At 45.2% G+C, this 22,325-nt stretch overlaps 1 protein-coding gene across 2 annotated transcripts in view; it reads left to right on the top strand.

Annotated features, from left to right (window-relative positions):
• The window catches only part of TMEM184B (transmembrane protein 184B), a 30,275-nt gene extending 7,950 nt beyond the window's left edge, over positions 1–22,325 (top strand). Inside the window, exons 2-10 of one of the 2 annotated variants that reach the window (XM_005488614.3) lie at positions 4,571–4,831; positions 7,105–7,270; positions 10,518–10,608; positions 11,140–11,215; positions 14,331–14,422; positions 14,710–14,879; positions 16,841–17,035; positions 17,915–17,938; positions 18,975–22,325. In XM_005488614.3, coding sequence (XP_005488671.1) covers positions 4,631–4,831; positions 7,105–7,270; positions 10,518–10,608; positions 11,140–11,215; positions 14,331–14,422; positions 14,710–14,879; positions 16,841–17,035; positions 17,915–17,938; positions 18,975–19,216 — 1,257 coding nt within the window. In that variant the 5' untranslated portion in view covers positions 4,571–4,630 and the 3' untranslated portion in view covers positions 19,217–22,325. The remainder of the gene's footprint in view (positions 1–4,570; positions 4,832–7,104; positions 7,271–10,517; positions 10,609–11,139; positions 11,216–14,330; positions 14,423–14,709; positions 14,880–16,840; positions 17,036–17,914; positions 17,939–18,974) is intronic. The other variant, XM_005488615.4, reaches the window with a different exon arrangement.

Raw genomic sequence — 22,325 nt, 5'->3', positions numbered from 1 at the left:
GTGGACACATCCCTGCTACTTTACATCTGTGTGGTGACATTAAGAGAACTGGTCCCCATGCCATTTGGAGCTTCTTCTCTGTCAAGAATCTGTGTAACAGTGTTCTGCATCCCTGGGTTTTTATCAGGATAGTTATCTTGATAGAAATAGCACAGGCTTTGTTTTGTTTTGTTTTCTTTTCCTTTCCTTGCATTGAGAGTCCCCCCAATACTCCTAAAGTGTTTTCAGAAGGTGTGTTAGGTAAGTGTAAGAGGTTTGATGTTTAAGCTAATGCCCTGGCAGCACAAGGCCTTGTCTTGCTCTAACATACGATAACTTGTGATGACGTCTGGGCAGGACCAGGTGACAGCTTGTAGGGGATGGGAGTGTGATCCCTGCCTTCCCTGGTGGGAGGTGGTTGTGGATAGACCTCAGCACTGCCAGAAACTCCTGTAACCCATGTAGGAGAATCATACTAGCTCTGGTCCAAGTTTCTTGTGGCCATCCTGGAATACACCTAACCTGTGTCCAAAAGTCCTGTGTGTTTATGTAGATGTACTTTTATATGTGCTTGTTTCCAGTTCCCAAAGTTGGTGCTTTTCAGGTCTCTGTTGTGGTCCTGTTATGTTGCAGGTTACCTCCGGGGGGAGCAAGGTAGTCACTTGGAGATGGGGAAAGCTCCAAGAGTGAAATCTAGAAGTGTTGAAATATTTTCCTTTGATATGTTTAGGAGAGCTCTCCAGAGAGGGAGAATAAGTGTGCAAGGAACTTTACTCTTCCTTGAACTGAAAGCAATGATGAAACAGGTGGGAAGAGAAAATAGGATATGGCAAAAGAGTAAGAAATGCTTCAAAATTTAATTTGCATTAGATTGGTTTGTATTGCATTGGTAATTTGGGTTTCCAAATGCCCCTAATTTGACATATGGTAATGTCAAGCGCTTTCTTCGTGGTTTGGTACCTTGCAGTGCTGGGAACTGTATGGACAGAGAACAAAAAGATGGTTGTGCCAGGGAGCTTAAAATGCACAAGAAACAACAGAGAAAGACAGCCAGCTGGGAGGAGCACCAGGAAAGAGATCACAGCCAGGAGGTGATGGAGGTGAATAGGGAATGGCTGTATGGCTGTTGGAAAGTACCTTTTTACCCAGGCATGAGAGTAAGCAGGAAAGTGTGTTGTGGTGCTGGCTTGGGCTGTGATGGAGGTAGGTGTCTAAGAAATAAATGTCAAAACACATTCACAGCGTAAGAGGGAAGCTGCTGATAGCAAGGCACTGGATCTGTACCTTATCAAGGCAGTATTTTTGCTGTGACATGTTCCCAGGCACTGCCTTTTCTGGGCTTTTGTGGGCTTGTGTCCTGTGGCACAGTGGAAGAGACATCTCAGAAGCAAGCACTGTTGGGACGAGTTGCCACAACCCACCCTCACAATGCTCTTTTTAAAAAGGCAGAAGAGGAGCTAGCAGACTGAGCTGGTGGCAGTGAATGAGCTGAAATCCACTTTCCTGATTAAGGCTCCAGTCATCTGTGCTATTACCTGTTTCTTAAGTATAGTCTGGAATTGCTCTTACAGCTTCAGCTTCTTGCATACAGTAGAATTTCATAACAACAGCTTTGTGCACTGCTTATACCTGTCACTGTAGCTGTGTTGTGTGGGACTTGAGGAGATTAGAAGGGATAATTTGGAAGGCTTATGTTAATTTTGTGGATTTTGGAGTACAGCGTTCCTTCATGTTTCACTAGTAAGGAGAATGAGCTGCAAACTGATGCACAGAACCAATAAAAGGTGTCAAGGAAATAAAATGCTGTCCTCAGGGGCAGCCCTGAGTGCTCATGGGTGAGGTGGTTTGGGTAGCAGATGTAAGCCCTGTTTGTAAGAGAGTTTGTGTATTTTCTTTCAGAACACAGTGGTGGAAAAAGTTATTAATTTCAATGACTGTGTGAATTGAAGGAGATTAGTTGAAGAATGATGCACAATCCTGTAATTAATGGCTGTTGATGTATAATCACAAGGGGGCAGTGTTAAGATTACATACACAACTTCAATTTATGACTGACCTTGTCATGATAAAATGCTTGTTGGTTACTTTTTGCTGGTTTTACTTATTTTTAAATGAGTGCAGAGACACAGAAGAATTCCCTTTCAGATCCTCAGTTCTCTTGATGTCACTGCTGCTGCATTTGGGTCTCTGCTGCTGATGTGGTTGGATTAGCTGGAGTGTGGAGGTCCAGGCCCTGTTTCTCCTGGCACCTGTGGTCTGCTGTACAGATCCTCTCCCCCGTGAACTTTTGGAAGGGCTTAGCAGCTTCCTGTCTTGCATAGCTCCCAAAGTGCACTGGGATGTGCAGGACTGCAGCTGGCTGGGCTTTATTTAGGGTTGCATTAACCACAGGTGCATCTGCTCTGATTTCATTTTAGATGTGCCCTTCTTGAGCTTTGTGGAAGCACTCTCAGCACTGTGCATATTCCGTTGCTTCAGAAGTTACTTGGGTAGAAATTTCTTTCTTTTAAAAGTAATAAAAGCCTTGCTAACTTGTGACACCTCCACCCAGCCTCCATCTCTCCAAATATTTAGATATAGTACAGATGATGAAATGTGTGTGTGTATGTGTGTGTGTATGCTTAGAAAGCTCAAAACTTAAGTTACATTTTCTGTACTGATCAGGACTGGGGAGGAGTTATCCTACTATACATGCAGTTATGGAAAGCTGTAACTCAGAGCAGGGATCTATTGGAAAGAACAAAGAAAAGCCAGGTTTGACAATTATTTTGTAAATTAAAGCACAGCACTTGTGCAGCTCCACCTATAGTAAGACATGCTTAAACAAATCTGAGTGTTTCCCAGAACATTTCTTTTTCCCCCGTGGAAGAAAGCAGAAAGGAGGTGGAGTGTGGCATAAGGTAACATCAGACTGCTGCACACTGGTGATGAGTGTGTGTTTTGGAAAAGCCTGTGCTAAAGGGGCCATTTTTGTGCTTTAGTGTGCATGTGGAAAGGACTTGCTACTGGCACTCTGCTTTTACTGGGTACCTGTTCCCTGGTTTGTGCTGTGGCTTCAGGTGCAGCAGGGCTGGGGCAGTTCCTCTGTGAACATGTATTCTCTTTTGTGTTCTGTAACAAGCTGTCAGTAGCTGACAGATGTGCCCTTCCCTGCTGCAGCTGTAAACTCTGGCAATGGATCATTGGCCTTTCCAAAGCCATTTCCATCTACTGATCATAAAAGCCTGTGTAGGAGCAATGACTTGAGCTTTTATAGAAGTGCTCTTGTGAAAAATATTAGGAGGTTATCAGAAGGAGGCAATATTCTGCTGTTCCCTTTGATAGGGGGATCAGAAGCAGCTCTTCTAATGGATAGAACCAATGGCTGCCTGCTTGTGATCTTGGTTTAAGTGGATTATCTTCCTACAATCCAGAGGTCACACTAGAGCCTGCTTATGACCAAATTGAAAATAATAGCTACTTTAGATCTTAGACCTTCAAGAATTTGTTCCATTGAAAGAAAATAGCTTTTTATCCAGGAAATGGCCAAGGGTCATGCTGTTTTGAAATCTTGCATATTCTTGTGTTCTGTATGTGTTTTTATGTGTCAGCTGGCTTTTAAAAGCCAATCAGATGAAATTCACATCATGTAGAAAACAGTGCAAAGTTAGTAACATTAATAACAGGCTGGCTAAATGTACTATGCCATGCGAATTTTGGTAAAAGCATGACTTCCATGATGTTCACACTGTCAAAATGAGAAGAGCTTTCAGTTCATATCCTTCAATGAGAGTGCTTTGGGCTGAGTGTGGTTTTCAGCATGGCTGTAGGAGAGGTGGGTATTGCTTGCTGGAGGAATTAGGATATTCCTCTCTGTGCCCCCTTCCTGCACAGGGACACTGTGGCACATGTTCTTGTTGCTTGTTGCTGCTTGGCAGGCTAACCATGACAGTAGGACACAGCAGAAGAGCCTGTACTCTCATGGAAAATAGAGATGTTAACTTAAGTGTGCCTGTCATCTTCCAGTAGGGATGGTTTAGATACCTCCTTCTGATCTTTTTACAAGGGTGTGTAGTGATAGGACTAAGGGAAATGGCTTTAAACTGTGAGTAGGTTAAATTAGATGTTAGGAAGAAATTCTTTGCTGTGAGAGAGGTGAGACAGTGGCACAGGTTGCCCAGAGGGATGCTCCATCCTTTGAAGTGTTCAGGGACAGGTTTGTTGGAGTCTGAGCAACCTGGTCTAGTGGAAGGAGTCCCTGGCCCATAGCACAGGGCTTGGAACTAGATGGTCCTTAGGATCTTTTCCAACCCAAACCATTCTATGATTCTGTGATCTCTGGTGAATGCTGTATTCATCTTACATGTTTTTATTGCAGAAGGGGGGCAATGATGGCAGTGGCCATTTCATGATCTCTGGGGGGCTGTCAGAGGTGTCTGAGTGCCACATGATCTGTTATATCACAGGGGGTGGCAGTGGCAGACACACCCAGGTCCTGTTCACAGAGCATGTGAGCAGCCTGGTGGAAGGCATGTGAGAGATGCAAAGTTCTGTTACATTCCTGACTCCTCTCAGCTGGGTTCAATTGCTTTGTGGTTCTCTTCCCTGACAGGTCTTGGCCCGTGGGCAGCTCTTTAGCAATCCCAACTGGAACCTCACACCAAAAGACACCATGATTATGATGACTGATGTCACTGCAGCCCCCAGACTGGGGTCAACTGCCACCACTCCAGCTGTGGCTCCTAACTTCTCCGGGATGCCAGAGGATGGCAGCCCCACGGCTGTGGAGCAGCCAATATTCCTCATGACCACTGCTGCTCAGGCTATCTCAGGTTTCTTTGTATGGACAGCTTTGCTCATCACCTGCCATCAGGTAAAACCCTGTCACTTGTACTTCTCATCCTTTGCTTTTCCCCACATGAAGAACAGACCGTTTCCACAGTGTGAATGGAGAGAAAGCACACTCTTTAAAACTAGCAGGTGTAAAACATTTGACCATCTCTTGAAGGTTTGCAGAATGGTGTGGTATCTTGGGTCATCCTTTCACAGGTCTTTAGCTGAATATTGCCATTTTTTATTGTGTCAGCTGTTAGCTAAAAGATCCTAGTCACCTGTTGTTTGACATTCCTCCTTTGATCTCCTGTGCCAGTGGATTCCACAGGCTGAACTCTGCTGCGGAAAGGAGTAGCAGGAAATGTTTAATTTTAATTTTTTTCTCCTCCCCTCTCTCTGGGGCAGGTGTCCTGGGAGCCTGAGTAAGTCAAACCCTGCATCCTGTTCTCTGCCTCTCTTTCATGCAGTTGTCATGTGAACTGAAAAATACCGTGGGGAAACACAAGCCCTGTTATTTATCAACCCATGTTTTGTACCTGTTGGATTGTAGATTCCAGAGTGATGACTAGAATGTAGAAAAGTACAGCCTATTGGTGGAGTACAGGGGCTAGTGAAGGTAAAAAATGGATTAGTCACAGATGAATAAGAGTAACACCTGCAGTTTCACCAGCTTGGGTAACAATTACAAGTGCCATGGATCCTCCTGTCAAATTGATCACCTGCTGAGGGTAGGAAGAAATTTTCCTGTGCAGTGTAGCATTGCACAGTTAGGCATTAATGGCCTTCTCTGAAGAAACCCATGGAGGTCAGTGCCAGAGAGACACTGCTGATTGGAACACGCTGTTGTCCTCTTACACAGCAGCAGTTCCTGTGCTCTCCCAGGCACACGGATCACTGGGCTCTTCTGACATCCCAAGGGCAAAGCTTGGAGTCATCTGAACTCTGGTGTCAGCTGTCTCTGTGCTGGGTGAGATGTGTCACTGGGATTGTCGCAAGGCAAAAATATCTCTAAGGTTTGGTAGCTTACTTTCAACCTGTTCTCCTCAGGAAATGAGCGTTTTGTGAGCTCCTCACGGGTCAAGAAGAGGAATCAGAAGTGTTTTTGAGCATTTCATAGGGAAAGGAAACAGAAGTATTTTTGAGCCCTTCAGTCAGTTTTGACCAGGGAGGAACAAGAAACAGGCAGCTGGGGAGGCGCAAGCCCCTCTCCCTTACAGTGGAAAGATGAAAGTGTATGCTTTTTTAGTCTCTGGAGAATCCTCATAGCACCCCAAAATGCAGGGTGAAGCTTCAAACAAATGCTTGTACCTCTTCAGGCAGCAGAATCGGTCAGTGGTGAGGCACATATGTAGTCAGCTGGCTGTTACTAATTCCAGCAGCTGGGACAGCAGCTTAGTGAGAATTGCTGTACAGAGGCCTTGCCTCTCCTGACTCAAGAGAGTGTACCCACAAATGATGCTGAAGCTCTGCCTGTGTTATTAGGGCATTGCAGGGGTTGTGCTCATCTTCAGGGTGTGCTTGTGGTCAGTACCTTTTCGGGGAGGTGGGTATTCTGTAAAAAAGCATCTTAGGTGTGGGATTTAATGATGGCTAAGGAACTGTGAGTGGTGGGAGTGGGAAGGGTGGGTATGCTGTGCTCCCCCCAGCCAGTGACTTAGAGGGATGGGCATGTGTGCAGTCACACAGAGCAAACTTTGTGGTTCCTTTGAGCACACTGCATGAGCTCAGTGCTCCCTTGATGGCTGACCCTTTGTGGCTGTGCTGTCACCCATGTGCAGAGTAACACCTTTTGAGCAGATGGGCTGTGGCTTATCAGCCTTGGGATGTGCTGTAAAGGGCTCTCTTAGGTTGTTTCAGGTGAAAGTCTCAAAAGCATCCAAAACAGCCAAAAGAGAGAGTGTTCACAACAAGTGTGTTTTTCAGAGAAAAGCAGCCTGCGGTGTAATGAATCTTAGGTACTTAAAAGAGGATAGCAGGAATGTAGAGTTAATGACTGGAAAAAAGGTTTGAACAAAAAGAATATGGGCAAGGTTATGTAAAAATAAACCAATTCCTTATAAGAAACTAGATTAGAGATGCCTCAATTTTCTCTTCCCTCTCCTTCCCCCTGTCTGCAAACTAAGGGTTACTATATCAATGCCATACGATAACAGGGATTTATCTTTTCTTTTATGTTCATCACCTTGAGGCTGCTGGAGGCAATCGAGAGGTGATGTAGTGAGTTTGTTTTTCCTGGCCCAATTGACTCTCTGGTTGTGCTTTCTCCTCTGTGCTCCATGTACCCTGATCCCGCTCTCCCCTGTCCATCTCCAGATCTACATGCACCTGCGCTGCTACAGCTGCCCAAACGAGCAGCGCTACATCGTTCGCATCCTCTTCATCGTGCCCATCTATGCCTTTGACTCCTGGCTCAGCCTCCTGTTCTTCACCAATGACCAGTACTATGTTTACTTTGGCACAGTGCGGGACTGCTATGAAGGTAAGGAGGGCTCAGACAGGAAATGGGGGGTGGGAAGTCTCTGCCCTGAGAGAACTTTATTTCTGGTTGAAATCAGCATTTCAGGAGAGAGCATTGCTGTCACCTACTGAATGGTGTGCCTAACTGGATGACTGTGGCTTGCTTAGTGTCTGAAAATCATAGAATGGTAGGATAGTTTGTCTCAGGGTGGACCTTTGAAGATCATCTAGTGCAGCACCCTTGCCGTGGTCTGGGACACCTTTCACTTGATCAGGTTGCTCTAAGCCCTGTCCAACTTGATCCCCTCCCTCACTGGCCTCTGAGCATGAGCCTTCCCTCCAGGGTTCTATAGAGACTAAGTTTATGGTTTGCTGGGGTCCTCTGCTTCAGGAAGGTAAAAGTTCTTGGTGAAGCCAAAACATCTGATGGTATTTGGGTGTTAGAAAGTAACATATTGCTTAGCTCCTGCCTCTTTTAACAGCACTTAGCAGCCAGACACTGCTTTGTCCTGTGTTCCTGGTGCAGCTTGTTAGCAGTGTATTCTTCTGGCCCCATCCTGGGGCCACTTGTGTGCTTGCACAGGGTAGCACAGTGGCCATGTGCTGGGGCTGGTAAAGTGTAAAGAGCTTTGGAGTCCTGTAGAAGAGAGGGTGCCATGTTCAGGATGAGCACCTGCTTGGTTTTGGTTATCTGCTGCAGTGATGTAATACCACTAGCACTGTATGTGAGGGAAATGGTTACTTTCCTGTAAATGCTATTGTAACTTCCCTCCTGGTCTCATCCTGTAAGAAGCCTCTACCCACTTAGCAGAAGATACTGCACTCTAGCAGTGACTTTTTGAGGATAATTTCTCACCATACCCTCATTAAATTCTAAATCATTGGTGCGGTTGTTTTGGTGAGATCTGCAATGCAGAGAGTTGCCCCTGGCCTCGTGAACAAGTTAAAGCTGAAGAGACCAGCAGGCCTTCCTTCACGTCCACAACAATGCTGTGGATTCAGCAGCAGATGGCAAATGCACACACATGATGCAAGAAAGCATCTTTGTTTGGGGTCTGGGTTTTTTCCTTCCCCGCCCTGTGTGTATGAGTCCAGCAGGAAGCCTGCTGCTCTCCTAGCAACAGCCACTGTCCCTCTGCCTCTCTTGCCCTGGGAGTTTGCAAGCATTTGAACATCTGCTCAGGAGGCTGCCGGTGCTCCAGGGTTCACCTCGGCAGGTTGGCCTGTGTGAGAAAACTACAAGTGGAGGTGAAGACACCTTTGGAAAGCAGGTTCTCTCCCTCACTTTTTCTGGGGATTGCTTCAAAATAACCTTTTTGTCTCTTGCCACCCACCTTCTTTATATTTTAGAAAGGTTTTACATTGCGAAGTGAGCTATTAGAGAATGGACCCTACTAGTACATTTTGAAAGCTGTCTTAAGCCATTTCTGGACTGTATTTTGTAGTGTGTGTTAGGAGGAGCCTGTTCTGGTTTTACTCTTTCATGTCACTGCTTCTTCAGAAGCATACAATACAACTGATACAAGTAGGGTTTGTTTTGGGGTTTTTTTATGTTGATATCATGAATACCATCTGATGGATGTGGGTGGGAGAGGGAGAATAGTTCTTTGCTGGTGTGATGAGCCTTGCTAGTTAGCACTTCTTTTGGGGATGAAGGGGCAGATATTTCTCCCTCTTGTTTTGTTTTGTTTTCTTCCTCTGATGTCATCTTCTCCCTAGTGCTTGGGGAATGGGCAGCTGGTATTGTAATGACCACATCAGAGGGCAGGGGTCACTGGAGGACAATAGGAAAAGCTCAGCTTTTCTTCCTCTGGGTGCTGGGTGCTGTCAGCTAAGTTGCAGGAAAATTGAAGGCAAAAGGGGTTACCACAGTTATTTACATAATTTTTCCGTGGTTGGTGTTTTCTGTCCTAATTAAAGCTTTGGCAAAATTATTACTGTGTGAATTTTGTTCAATAATAAGGATTACAGATAGAATAACAATATCCCAATTACATACATAGAAGCATGTGTACCACTGGCTTTTATGTGCCATAGCAGTCTTGCCAGCTAGGCACGTCTACAAGCCATAAGTAAATGTTTTGAGACTCTAAGTGTTTTGGGGACCGTGGAGTATCTCTTTGCCAGGGCATAGTTTAGATGCTTATAGAAGAATTTGTCTGACTTTGGAAGATCATTCATGTGGAAAAATTGACTTCAGGTCTAATAACTGGCTGCTCGGGGAGATCAGCTTCTCAGTGTTGTACATTATTAAGTTTCTGTTCTTATTTTAAAGTTCCTTGAGACTGCTGTTTGTATCCCAGTTATTTGGGGCAAAAACCAGGATTTGGGTGTTGTCATTCCTGGGAGTGTCCAGACACAGGTGACCATAGAATATAATGTTGCAAGAAGGGTCGTCTGGTCTGGCATTTTGCCCCAGGGCTGTCTGTGTCAAATGCAGAAATACAGTCCTTGCCCTAAAAAGTCTGACAGCTTTGAGGGTCCAACAGCAATTGCAAGTCAAGAGAGTGGCAGACAGGATGTATACAGGCTCACTTCATGCACATTTAAGTGAGTTTGGATCCCATGAAAAGGAGATACATCTGTAGTTATGGGGAACTGAAATGGGGCAGAGTGTTAGTGGTCAGTCTGTTTGTCATCTGTAACAGGTTTCTGGGGAAGGCAGAAAAAAGGTGGCCTAAGGAGAATTTTATTCAGCACACAAGAAATTTTATCTTTTTGAGAAAATGGAGATCAGAGCCTGTTTTGCAAAAGTCCCCACAAGACATGGGAACAGAGTTTTGCTGATTGTTATAAACTCTTTGTTTCTCCAACTCTTATGTCTATAGCCTGGTTACCTGGCAGAGACAAACTGTGTTCATCAGCTAAAAGGTTAAATACAGGAGATAACATGTGGCTGATGGATCAGAGATACCTTTTCCAAATTATTTAGTACCAGTGTAATGTCCTGGAATAATGCACAGGAGCCCTATAAAGAATGGCATCTTACAGATGCCAAATAAAACAGAGACTGGCCACAGTTTTAAATGGTTCTGCGACCCTTTTGGCATGAGTCATGGAACTGGCCTGGGACCTTGGCCAAACTCCTATTCAGATGGTCTTGTGAGTGCTGAGGTAGGATGATAAATGCAGTGAAAATCTGGAGTGCTTTGAAGAGAAAGGTGCTGCATAAAGCAGTCCTGCTAATGTTTGGTCTATTGCCTGTGCTTTTGGTCCTTGTACCTGTTTTGAAGTTGGTTGTCATTTTACTGTGATTGATGTCTTTGCAGCCTTTGTAATATACAACTTTCTCAGCCTCTGCTATGAGTATTTGGGAGGGGAGAGCTCCATCATGTCTGAGATCAGAGGGAAACCAATTGAGTGAGTATTTATTGTGCTTACAGCATGACGCTGTCCTCCTTCTGTGCCCATCTACTATTTCTCTATCCCTGTCCTGAAAAACTGTGTCAGGTGGCAAGTGTCTGCTGGAACTGGGCAGTGTGGATGATGATGATTTACCTTGCTCTGAGACAGATCAGGCTGATCACATCCTCTTAGGCAAGCTGGACTGATTCACAATTTTTCTGGACACCTGCCTGTCCTTTGTTTATTTTCTTACTCCCTTCTCTTCCTTTAAATCTTTTCTGTCTTCAGTTGATTGTGTGTGTCTCCTCTAGGATCTATATTTCTCCCCATGCTATTCAGTCACAGGAAAAAAAAATTGCAGTGTGTAGTCAGGATGTTGTTTTAGACACGTCTCTAGAAGACAGTATGGCCATAACTGCAGTCGTTGTTGGAGAAAGCACCAGTCCTGCAACGTAGCTGCAGAGCGGCGGATAAAGAGGGTAGGAAGCTTGCACTCTTGCCCAAATCTTGCTTGTGAACTCTGTCATCTTGTGTTGGTTCTTTCAGGTCCAGCTGTGTGTATGGGACTTGCTGCCTGTGGGGAAAGACATATTCAATTGGATTCCTGAGATTCTGCAAACAGGTATGGGCTGGGACATTCTGCAGAAATTAGGTGTGTGGGGGTGGCAATGGTGCCTTTTGCTGCTGAATTTCTGAGATCTTTGATCAGGGGCTCTAATTGCATTTTGAGAGGCCTGAAGACTGCTGAAAAGAGGAGGTGTTTCCGGGTTGGTTTGGTGTTAAGAATTATTTAAATATGTTAAGAATGATTTTAACATTTTCTACTCAACCCCACATCAGGAAGGCCTTAGTTTAAGATGCAAGTTATCTCCTGGAACTGATGTTAATCCTAGGAAGAAACTCTCCTAATTTCTGGATTACAAAGGTCCCAACTCCAAGAAATTGATGTCTGTGTTGTGTCGCAGACACCCCACAGTTGTGTAACAGCCTCCTGAATTCCCAGTGCTGCTGCTGTGGTTTGGAGCTGAGGAGGGGTGGAGGTTGAGCATGACACATGGGTTTGTGGGAGGAACCAAGTATTGCTCACCCTGTGTGTCTGTCTGTGCTGAACTGGGTATGTCGAGGGCAGGTCAGTGGGGGAGCCTAAACCTCTATACAGCCCTTGTCTGCTCATTGCATTCAGTCACCTCTGGCTGACGTGAAACAGCAGGTGAATTTCAAGGCTTTGCTCACCTGCTGAAATGAACACAGCAGGAGGCAGTGTGAAGCAGGTCTGGTTCTTTGAAAGGGCTCAGGTCATTGTCATTTCAGTCAGCAGGTCTAGATACCTGCCCTGGCTTCTCCTGAACAACATGGCCCATCTTCTGTGTTTTAGCAATATGCAGGAACATCAAAAGTACAGTGCAACCTCATGGTAATATCCAGTGTTAAGCTGTTCTGGCCATTTTCAAAGGACTGCTTCTTTTGCTTATGTGCTCTGTTTGTCCCTGCCTCATGTTTTGTCCTTACAGCTTTTCTTTTTTCTTGCTTCTTAATTTCTTTTGCAGTCTGAACCCAGTATATTGCTTCAGCTATTTCTCACGTGTTTCATCTGGACACCCTTTGGTTGATTCACTACATTACCTATTCTTATTGCTCCTAATGTTAATTTTTACCTTTTAAATATATTGTAAGCAGATGAAGCACCCATGAAAGTGAATGAATGCTGGTGAAATCATTTCCCTTTGACTTCTTGCTTCTCATGTCCCATAGCCTCTTGTAGTCACTACCTGGGTTGCACATGTCTGTGTTTGGAAAGTTTGTTCGCAACAGTGAAGACTAGAAGCACACCTTGGGGTGTGGGGAAGGTGTGTTTTTTCTGCTGGCCTCCCCAAATCCCAGCTCTTTTGGTAACTCTGTCTTTGGTAGATAGTTTGCTTTCCTTTTGCTGGTATCTGGCAGCAATTTTTCTACTCATGCCTGCCCTTCGCTAACTGCTAAGTCTGCTCTGGAGGCTGTGAGGGAGGTGTATTGAAAAGAGATGCTTAAATACTTCCATCCTTCTTGGATTGAACTTAAATATTGTCTTGGTGAGAAATTATTGATGCCAAGGTTCACTTTCTGGTACTTCTAGACTTTCAGGATTTTTGGGGAAGAACTTTCAAGGTAGATTCCTGGGAAGGCTGGTATGAAAGGGCAGCAGAACAAATGTCAGTGCTGACTTGTGCAGTATCCACCATGGTGATGATCTGGAAGAGAAATGTGCTGAAAGGAACACCTTGCCTTTTTAGCCCTGTTCTGAGTATCTCCAGCACTTCTTTTGCCTCCCATCACTACCTGTCCATTTTCTGCTCTTTCTGGTCCCTTTCATCCTGAAGGAATCTGTGTTATAAATTTTTTTCTTACCACCTTCACACTGTCCCAGTTTTCTCAGGCAGGTGCCTGTTGTGGGTCAATCAGTCTGCCTGTGTTGCCTGTGGACCTCCAGCTGTGAGGTGGTGTGCTGGTGTCTGTGGTGTGAAATAGAAAAAGCTTGTTTGCTTAAAGATGTCTTGATCAAGATTCTTTGCTGGGCCTCTGTCTGGTGACCCTCACACATGGGTCACACACCATCCATGTGCTTCCCATATGCTGTAGCATCTTCTAGGGAAGCAGCTAAAAATAGTACGTGGTGGTTTGGAAATGGTTAAAATGTCCCCAGATCAGAAGGAGAGGAAGCTCAGAGGATGGAGTTGTTTACCAATTAGCTTGACCTTTTCCAGTTCACATATTTAAAGTGACTCACTAACTGGCATGTGCTGGGGTTTTTAATCTCCTTGAAGTCTTATGACCACTAACAAATTGCATCGTATCCAAAGCAATTATTACTGTTTGGTTTTACCTTCTTTCCATACATAGCCCTCCCCACATGCACACAGGTCAGCACCTACCCAGGCTCTTGTAGCCTCCTTCAGGGAGACACAGGTCACATCTCTTCAGGGAGACATTTTTAGGGCCATAAGTATTTCCTTTTTTTAGGACTTCGAAGTTCAACATCTGCAGAAAGTTGAGGAATGCGGGGGCTTTGAGAGAACACTCAGTCCCAATAGGAGCAGTAGTTTATATGGGCAGAACGGTTAGAGCTGGTCCCAAGTGCCATGGAATCTTTGGGGAGATTCAGTAAAGGTCATGTGGATGACAACAGAATAGCTCTTAACTTGTGTGTGGCAACACACATTGCTGTGTTTACAAAACACCTGAATATTGTGGCAGTTGTCAAAAGTTCCTCCTCAAGCAGTGGGGTTCCCCTCTGATCCAGGGGAATTTCTTGCCTAACTTTGTGACAGCTATGGACTGGAGTTTGCTTTCCTTCCCCAGTATGTCTCTGTTAAACTTGCTGTGTCTGTGCCATAGCACAGTGTGAGATTTTTTGCTTTTTGTACTGTTACAGTGCATAAATGTGCTGCAGCACAGCCTGTGAAAAGCAGCCCTGGAAGAGTGGGGCTGACAGCTTCTAGGAACAACCATACAGAGAAGTTTTTCTTCCTGTTCTGGACAAGTAAATAGCACACGTACATCTTCTGAAACTCCTTCATCTCCTCTTGGGTGCTGCAGTCCTCAAACACAATCAATTAGCAAGTGGCAGGGTCAGACATCTTGTTGGGGCTGCATTGCGCTGCCTTGCTGAGTGGTCCCAGTGGATACTCCATTGTGATGCTGTTGGCAGCTTGTCCTCTTGCACCACCTGCCTTCTCATTGCTCCCCTCTCATTCCTGTAGGCTACCCTGCAGTTCTGTGTGGTGAAGCCCCTCATGGCCATCAGCACAGTCATCCTTCAGGCCTTCGGCAAGTACAAGGATGGTGACTTTGAGTAAGTTTATTTATCTAGCATGCAAGATTTGGCTGCCCTTTCTCTGCCTGGCTCTGCTTATTGTCTCTGTGTGTGCTGGGAAAAGATGGGAGTACATGGGTTGATGTGCATGAGAAAAGAAGGCAGAGGTAGCCCACTTTTAGCTTCGTGTTTCTTCTACCTTGGTTTGGGGGTGGAAATGGGACAGGGAGGCAGGAAGGAAATGGACTCTTGGAACTTGCCATTCACAGTGGCAAGGGGAAAACATGCTGAAGTTTCAGGCATTCATATATATCTTCTCTTTTCAGTGTAACCAGTGGCTACCTCTATGTGACGATCATCTACAACATCTCTGTCAGCCTGGCACTGTATGCCCTCTTCCTTTTCTACTTCGCCACACGTGAGCTGCTCAGTCCCTACAGCCCAGTCCTCAAGTTCTTCATGGTGAAATCTGTCATCTTCCTGTCCTTTTGGCAAGGTGAGCTGTTTTTCCCTTCCCTTAGTAGGCATAAAGGGCTCTCTGCAGGGGCTCAGACACGAGAGTTGATAGAGCAGATGTTGATTAATAGACAAAATGTCTTCTTGTATTCCATTTGGTTTATAGTCATTCGTTGCTTTTCTCTGGGAAAGCTGTTTTGCACAGTTTAATTTTTGTTTATATGCTCCTGAATCTTTATTATCCCTGTGTGTGTGCACAAGAACTTGTATTTGGCAAAATCAGCTGATAGGGTGAAGAGTTCTCTGCATTCCTGAAACAATCATAAAGCACAAGCTGCCAACATTTTATCTGCATGCTGCCATTTTATTGATTAAAGTGACACATCTAAAAAGTTTTAGTGCTTTTTTTAGTGCTCTAAAAATAAACTTTTAATGGTTTGTCTGTGGTGTATGTGAAGGAGCAAGCTGGTTGGGTGCAGTGTGTACTGCCACAGAGCCACTGCTGGGAGAAGGACACTCAGAATTCATACATATGAAGCCGAGGCACAATCAGAAAGTTGAAATTCCACCTAAGCTTAGTGCTTCTGACTAATTGGCTCTAAGCATTTCCCTGTTCAATGCCCTACTTAGGTTTACTGAGTTGCCCTTCAAAGACTAATTGAGTAGGAACTTAGGTGGAATTCAGGCTGTTGGAGTATAGCCCATCCTCCCTGTTTACAGACAAACTAATAAGCTGTCTGGTTTATCATCTTGAGGCATGTGGTCACACACTTTGTCTTCTCTGAAATTCTTCAGCCACTAAGCTGTGGACAGGGAGAAACCTCTTTTTTACAGTGGTGTGTCAAAAACACTAATATGCTTAAATGAAAAGTTCTGTTACTTCAGTTTTTGTTCTAGCTAGTGCAAGTGGTGATGTTGAAAAATGTGGAATACGTCAAAATTTTCTTAAGAAACTATGTTCTTTGGTGTTTGATCTTTGTATGCTTTCAACTCTGATCAACAAGAAAAGAGGTTTAATCTGTGGAACAGGAGCTAACAAACAAGCTCCAAGTGATGTCCAGGTGTTAGAAAGACGAATTACTTGACAGTAGAACTGCCTTGTTGAGGTTTAGGGATCAACGTTTTTCAGTGACCTCAGGGGAGGTTAAAGCTTGGGAACAGGGATGTACCTCAGATAGTGGACATGAAGAATGCAGAATTTACAAGCCACAAAGACATTTGGCAGAACCCCCAAGGTAAGGAAGAAACTAATGAAGACAGCTCAGCAACTGTGCTGAATCAGCTCCAACAGAGTAAAAGGTGATTGTGGCAGGGGGAGATCATGGCCACTGACCCAGGAAGCCAGCAGCTTGAAAGGAGAGACACACTGAGCATGCAGACTAACTAGCATGAGCAGGGAGAGGCCCATTAACCAATAGAAGACAGAATACTCATTAAAAAGAGAATTAGGTAATTTTTAGCCAAGGAACATGAGTGGCTTTGTTTAGCAAAATGTATAAATAGCAAAAAACTTTGGTAGTGATCATGCTGGCTTTGTGGATTTGCCAGCCAGCACCCCTTTCTGTGCAGAACTAAATAAGTAAATAAGCCAAATACCTTGCCTCTTTGTGTGGATTGGCCTCTTGCACACTGTGTGAAAGAACCTATTTTGTGACAACACTGAGATCACAAGATTGCTTACAGAAATATCTGACTCCTCTTACCCTTTTGGACTTAATCAAGTCCTACAGCAGTTAGTTCCACAGTTTATGTGTCAGGTGAGGATAGAAGAGGATCAGTGTTTGAACATTCTTTGCCTAAATGTATTTGTCTCATTTTATTCTTCCTTTCTCTGTTGTATAAGTGACCAGAGGTGTGTGTTTGTAGCCCACTCTCTTTGTAGCTCCTGTGGTGGGTGGGTTTGTGTCTAGGACATACAGCACAAACAGCTATTTCCATTCTTTGCAGTTACTGTGAGACCATATTTTCTGCACATTTACATGAACTTGTTACTTTGTTTAGGGATGCTCTTGGCCATCTTGGAAAAGTGTGGTGCCATCCCCAAAATCCACTCTGCTGATGTGTCTGTGGGGGAAGGCACAGTAGCTGCTGGCTATCAAGACTTCATCATTTGTGTGGAGATGTTCTTTGCAGCCATTGCCCTGCGCCACGCCTTCACATACAAGGTGTATGTGGACAAGAGGATTGATGCCCAAGGTAGGAAGCATGCCAGTGCATATGGCTCGTCTCTTTGGTAGTGACACTGGGTGGAGGCTGGTCCCTCAAGCAGCCAGCACACTGATATGACTCCCAACCTGATAGCTTGGAAAACACCACATCCCCTCCTGTGTGGTGTCTGAACAGATTTATTGTGCAACAGCTCTCCAGGGCAGAAACCTTGACTGAATTGCACTGTTCCCTTTTCAGTTCCCCAGTATGCCACCCACGACAACTTGTTGCAGACCTGAGGGCTGTAAGATGTTGCATTGTTTCGGTAGAATGGGTTTGTCCTTCTTCCTGTCTCCCCAAAGGGGAACTCCATTGCTCCAGATTGTGTAACAGACTGAAGGCAGGAGGGACAGGGCCTACAACAGGCTCTGTTTTGAATCTGGCTTGGGAAGATGAGGCTGTGCTTTGGCAATATGTTTGTCACAGAGAAGGAGGATCTTCCTGTAATGACTTTGTGAGGGCTGTTCTGGTATAAGGAAAATTCTTATTTTGGGGAAGATGGATGTTATCTCTGGTAAAAGGGGGTTTTCTGCCTAGTCTGTGCAGTGTTTTCCAAATAAAGGGCTTCCTTCCTTCCTTCTGGAGGAGATCTGTGCTGAGGTGCTGGAACACAGCAGCCCTTGGGCAGTGTCTGTGTAGGTGACCCCTCCATCCTAGCCAGCCCCAGAGGTTTTGGAAGAACAGTGGTTGCAGTGGGGGGAGATGAGATCTATGGGTGATGTAAGGGTAAACTACAGGTCAGTCCAGTGGGGAATGTTTCTGCGGTGGGCCTTGTTCAGTTCTTGTTATTTCCTCTTTCTCTGTCTCTGTCTTTCTCTCCTATTCCTTTTATCTCTCCCTTGCTTTGGCCACTGGTCCCTGATGCAGCTGTTCCATCATATGGGCCATACGGTAGGTACAGCATGCTTTGTGTGTTTGTCTCTGTTGGTTTTTAGCTGGGGTGCTGTTCTCTCCTGATTCCCAGCCTGCCTACAACCTGCCCTGCCCCTTGTTCCCTTTTCCTTGCAAGTCTGTGACTCCAGTGCCTCACACAGCTGCTTTAGGGTTGCCTGGATTACAAGTAGTAAAACAGCAGCATGGGCATTAACACAGAGTTTTAGAGCATTTGTGTCAGAGCTCTGGGAATTTCTCTCTGAAGAGTTGTGCAGGCTCTCAAAGGAGCTGCTCTCGCCCCAGCCTCCCTTCACTTTACAATTGCCACAGATGATCAGCATACTTGGGTTCTCTAGGGAGCTCATTCTCAGAACTGAGCAGAGCCAGAAGCCCACACTGGAAATGGAACCTAGAAGGCATGAGACATGGCAGCTCCTAGGAGACACTGCTTCCCTCTGTGCTTAGCACTGGGGTGGTACATTCTCCATCTGCTGTGTTCTTCATGGTAGCATCATGTCACATGGGGTAGTTCTGCCTCTAGTACTGCCCGCTTCCCTCTTTTCCTTACTTTGTGCTGCTTTTTACTCGTATGATCTCTTTGCCATGGGCCCTTTGATACCACCTAGCAGTCTTAATTTGCAGTGAGTGGAATAGCAAATGCCATTTCTCCTATATTTTTAGAATTTACTTAGTTTTTGTCTTCTGAAAGTGTTTAGAGGAGCACCTCCTACCTGACTGTTCATTGCACACTCAGGCCAGCACCGATAGTGCATAGTGGACGTTGTCACTGTGGGTATGTCCCGTTCTCATGGTGTGTCCCCCATTTGGTGCTGTGGTGGATTCACTTGACTCACGGTGTCTGGGTTTAGGAGCCCCACTGGTAAAACTCAACACTACTTGTGTGGCATTTCCTCAGCAGCTGCTTAAGGAAATCTGTAACACACCTTTGGCGGTATCTAGGACTGCATGTTCCCTGTTCTCCTTACCTTCATATTAAGGGTGTGGGGAAGGCAGCAGTGTTCTTTACTTGTCCCTTCCTGTCTTATCCAAACAGGTCGCTGTGCTCCCATGAAGAGCATCTCCAGCAGCCTGAAGGAGACCATGAATCCCCATGACATTGTCCAAGACGCGATCCACAACTTCTCTCCAGCCTACCAGCAGTACACGCAGCAGTCGACGCTGGAGCACGGTCCCCCCTGGCGCAATGGCAGCCACATCATCTCGCGCTCCCACAGCTGCTCCGGCGCCCGTGACAACGAGAAGACCCTCTTGCTGAGCTCTGATGATGAATTCTAGGGGGGAAACTGCCAGCACAGGCTGCCACTTTCCTTTTTTTTGGTTTTTTTTAATAATTTATTAATGGAGAAACACACAAGTCATATCACTTCCTAGAGAGTAAAGATTGCAGGAGTGGGCACTTCCCATTAGCTTTTGTGGGTACGGACATAATGAGCAATGTGGAGGTTCCAGAATGGCCAGGACTCCATTCTTGAGCCCATTCCTATGGCAGCAATCAAATTGAATTGATTCTAGCAAAGCTCCAGGGTTTGGGGCTCTGGCTTCCCACACCTGCCCAGTTTGGTGTAGAGTGTGACTGACCAGAGCCTGGAGGTGTAGCCAAAAATGTTTTTGGTTTTTTTCTAACAGGACAACCTGACTGCTTTCTATTTCTTTTCCTGAATGGTTGATGTAGGCACAGTTTTCTCCCCAGCTCGCTGGTACTAACATCTCTGTGATCCTTGGGAAATAGGATGGGGATGCAGCCATAAGTGTTCCTGAGGACCACGCCCGAGACTGGTCTTTCTAAATAGCCATTGCCCTGAGTGCTAAGTAAGGAACATCTGTCCCCACCCTTCTGAGCACCTGGTTATGAGTCCTGGAGTCACTTGAGGGAGTGAAGGGGAAAAGGACAGGGCTTTCTGTGTGTTCCTTGGCTCCCTGCATCCCAAGTTGCTATAAAAGCTTGTTAAAGCTCAGAGGGGATAGAATTATATTTTCACAAGGGTGGAGTTTTTTAATCACCAGGTGTTCAAGCTTCCCATCTCCCTGGCGTTCCTGTGGCAGGAAGCCTCCCTGGAGCATCTTTCTCCTGCTAACAAGACTGAGGACTGGCTATGACAGATGGTGGAAGTTTGTAGAGCTCTGGCCCCTTCACTCCTCTTTGGGAAGGGAAGATATGTAAACACAAAACCAGTTTTTCTTCTTGTTTCCTGTCCCCCAGCATCACATCTGCCCCTGTTAGAGGTAGGTGCCAGAGCAGGTCCTGGTCTCTCACAGGTAGCTCTCCCCGTGCTCATCATCACTGACTTCCCCTGAGCCACACAGGTTTCACCCTTAGGCTGGAATATTCAGGAAGGAATGTTGCACACTCCTTTGTTTTTTTCTCTCTGTAGCTGTTCTGGGGCAGACTGGAGCAGACTTGAAACCTGACATGACCTGGCTGGTCAAATTTGTCTCTTTTATTTTCTCAGGCAGCAATTGCTGCTGCTGCTGCTGCTGCACATTTCACAGGCTCTGCTGCACCTGCAGTGCTATCAAGGGTGGAGCCAGCATCCATGGAAGTGGAGAAGCTTCCCCTTGCTTCTGCTGGGTTTTGGATGAACCCATGAGTACTTAGTGGAGCCAAAACAAAAGTGATCCCTCTGTAGATCTGTCCAGGGACCAGGAAATGCCTCTTGCTTGCTTAAAATTATCTAGGAGAAAAGTAGGCAGCACACTCAAGTGCTACAGCTCAGATGCTCCTACGTGCAAGCAGGAAGCAGAATTGAGAGATTGGAGCAAGCTGCTGTGTTCAGCTGTAGTTTCTCTGTTCCTCTCCTGCTTTATGCCTCCCCTGCTGAGAGCAGACCTGTGTGATTCTGGATTGCTCCTTGCTAGGAGAACTGGAGTCTGGTTTGCTGCCTGGAGTTTACCTTTCCATTTGTTTCCTAATCCATCTGCTTGTTCATTGAGTGGTTCAGAAGCAACAGTGAGTGAAGAGCATCTCATTTATTCAGAACCTCTGCCCAAGCCGGGTAAAAGGGCTTGAAGAGAGGCAGGTTTGCTCCCTGCTGTGAGGATGAGATAGGGAAAAACTTAAGGATAGTGCCTCCTCCTGTACTGATGTTTCTGAGGGATGGTGAAGCAGGTGAGATCAACAAAACTGTTGAGGGAGCTGGAGGCAGGGTCAGTGGATCCAGCAGCTTCTCTGCCACTGGATTTCCTCATTCACACACATCCTGCAATGCCATGCTGTTGGTTACTAATTTTCCTAAATTTGTGACTGCTTAATTAGACATGCAATCACACTCTGCCAGGCTTTGTGTGGGCTTGGTGTAAAATTTCATCATGCATAAGGCGCCTGGAAAGCAGGGATGAAGGTTGAGCAGATTTTGTTTCTGTTTTCTATGGCTTTGATTAATATTCCTTTAATGTGAGATACTCATGTTACTCTCTCTTAGGAAAGTAGGGCATGGGACATGTTCCCATCCTCCCCTTTCTTTGCATTTGCAAGCCTTGATGATGTCCTAGTATCACTTGGTGACTGCCCCCAGTCTTTGTTGCATTTGGCTGGCTGAAATCTGCGTGATTGTGATTGCCCCATTGAGCATGAAGGTGGTCCAGGCTTAGAGAAGCACGTCTTAGAACTTCATTTGAAATGTCTCCTGCATACATATATATATATATATATGTGTATATATATATGGACTGTGCAGAGGATCTGGATATTCTCAAAGCATCCTGTGTGTAATGGTTTCAAGTATAACTTTTGCACCAGCTGCCTTTGGAGGAGCCTGGTGAGCTAGTACCCAATGAGCCAGCTGCCCTACTTTATAATTTTATATATATATATATATATATATATATATATATATATATATATATATATATATATATATATAAAATGTTTTTTAACACCAGACAAAATCATCCAGCACTGAGCTTCCTGCTCTTCCTCATGACTAGCAAGTGCCAGAGCAAGCACTGGCTCTGAAGCCACTTTGTATTGGAGGAACAAATATGAGATCCAGAGCTTGAGACCAAGAAGGCCAAGGCCTCCATGGTCTCATTGGTCTGCTCATGGTAGCCCAGGACCCAGGAAATGTGCCAGTTCCAGGAGTAGACCCTTGGAGCTGCTCTCCCTCACCTGCTTCTGCTCTCCTTCCTTCCTTCCTTTTTTTGTTTACTATGTAACATACCCATGGGATTTGTTTATTATTTTTCCATATAGAGTAGTTCTTTGTATATAAATGACTGAAAAAAGTATGATAAATAAGACAGAGTCACCTAGTTTTGTACCTATTGTGTTTAACTGATGTGAGCTCAGCGACAAGCTGCTCTCTATTTTGGTCTTTGTGACGTTATACTCCGCAGAAATGAGCAAATATGACGACAAATAAAAAATATAGAGATAATATAGATTGTA

Source organism: Zonotrichia albicollis, chromosome 4 (genome assembly GCF_047830755.1).
Source record: "Zonotrichia albicollis isolate bZonAlb1 chromosome 4, bZonAlb1.hap1, whole genome shotgun sequence".
NCBI lineage: Eukaryota > Metazoa > Chordata > Aves > Passeriformes > Passerellidae > Zonotrichia > Zonotrichia albicollis.
Note: the sequence above shows the minus strand (reverse complement) of the source record. Positions and strands in the feature narration are given on the sequence as shown.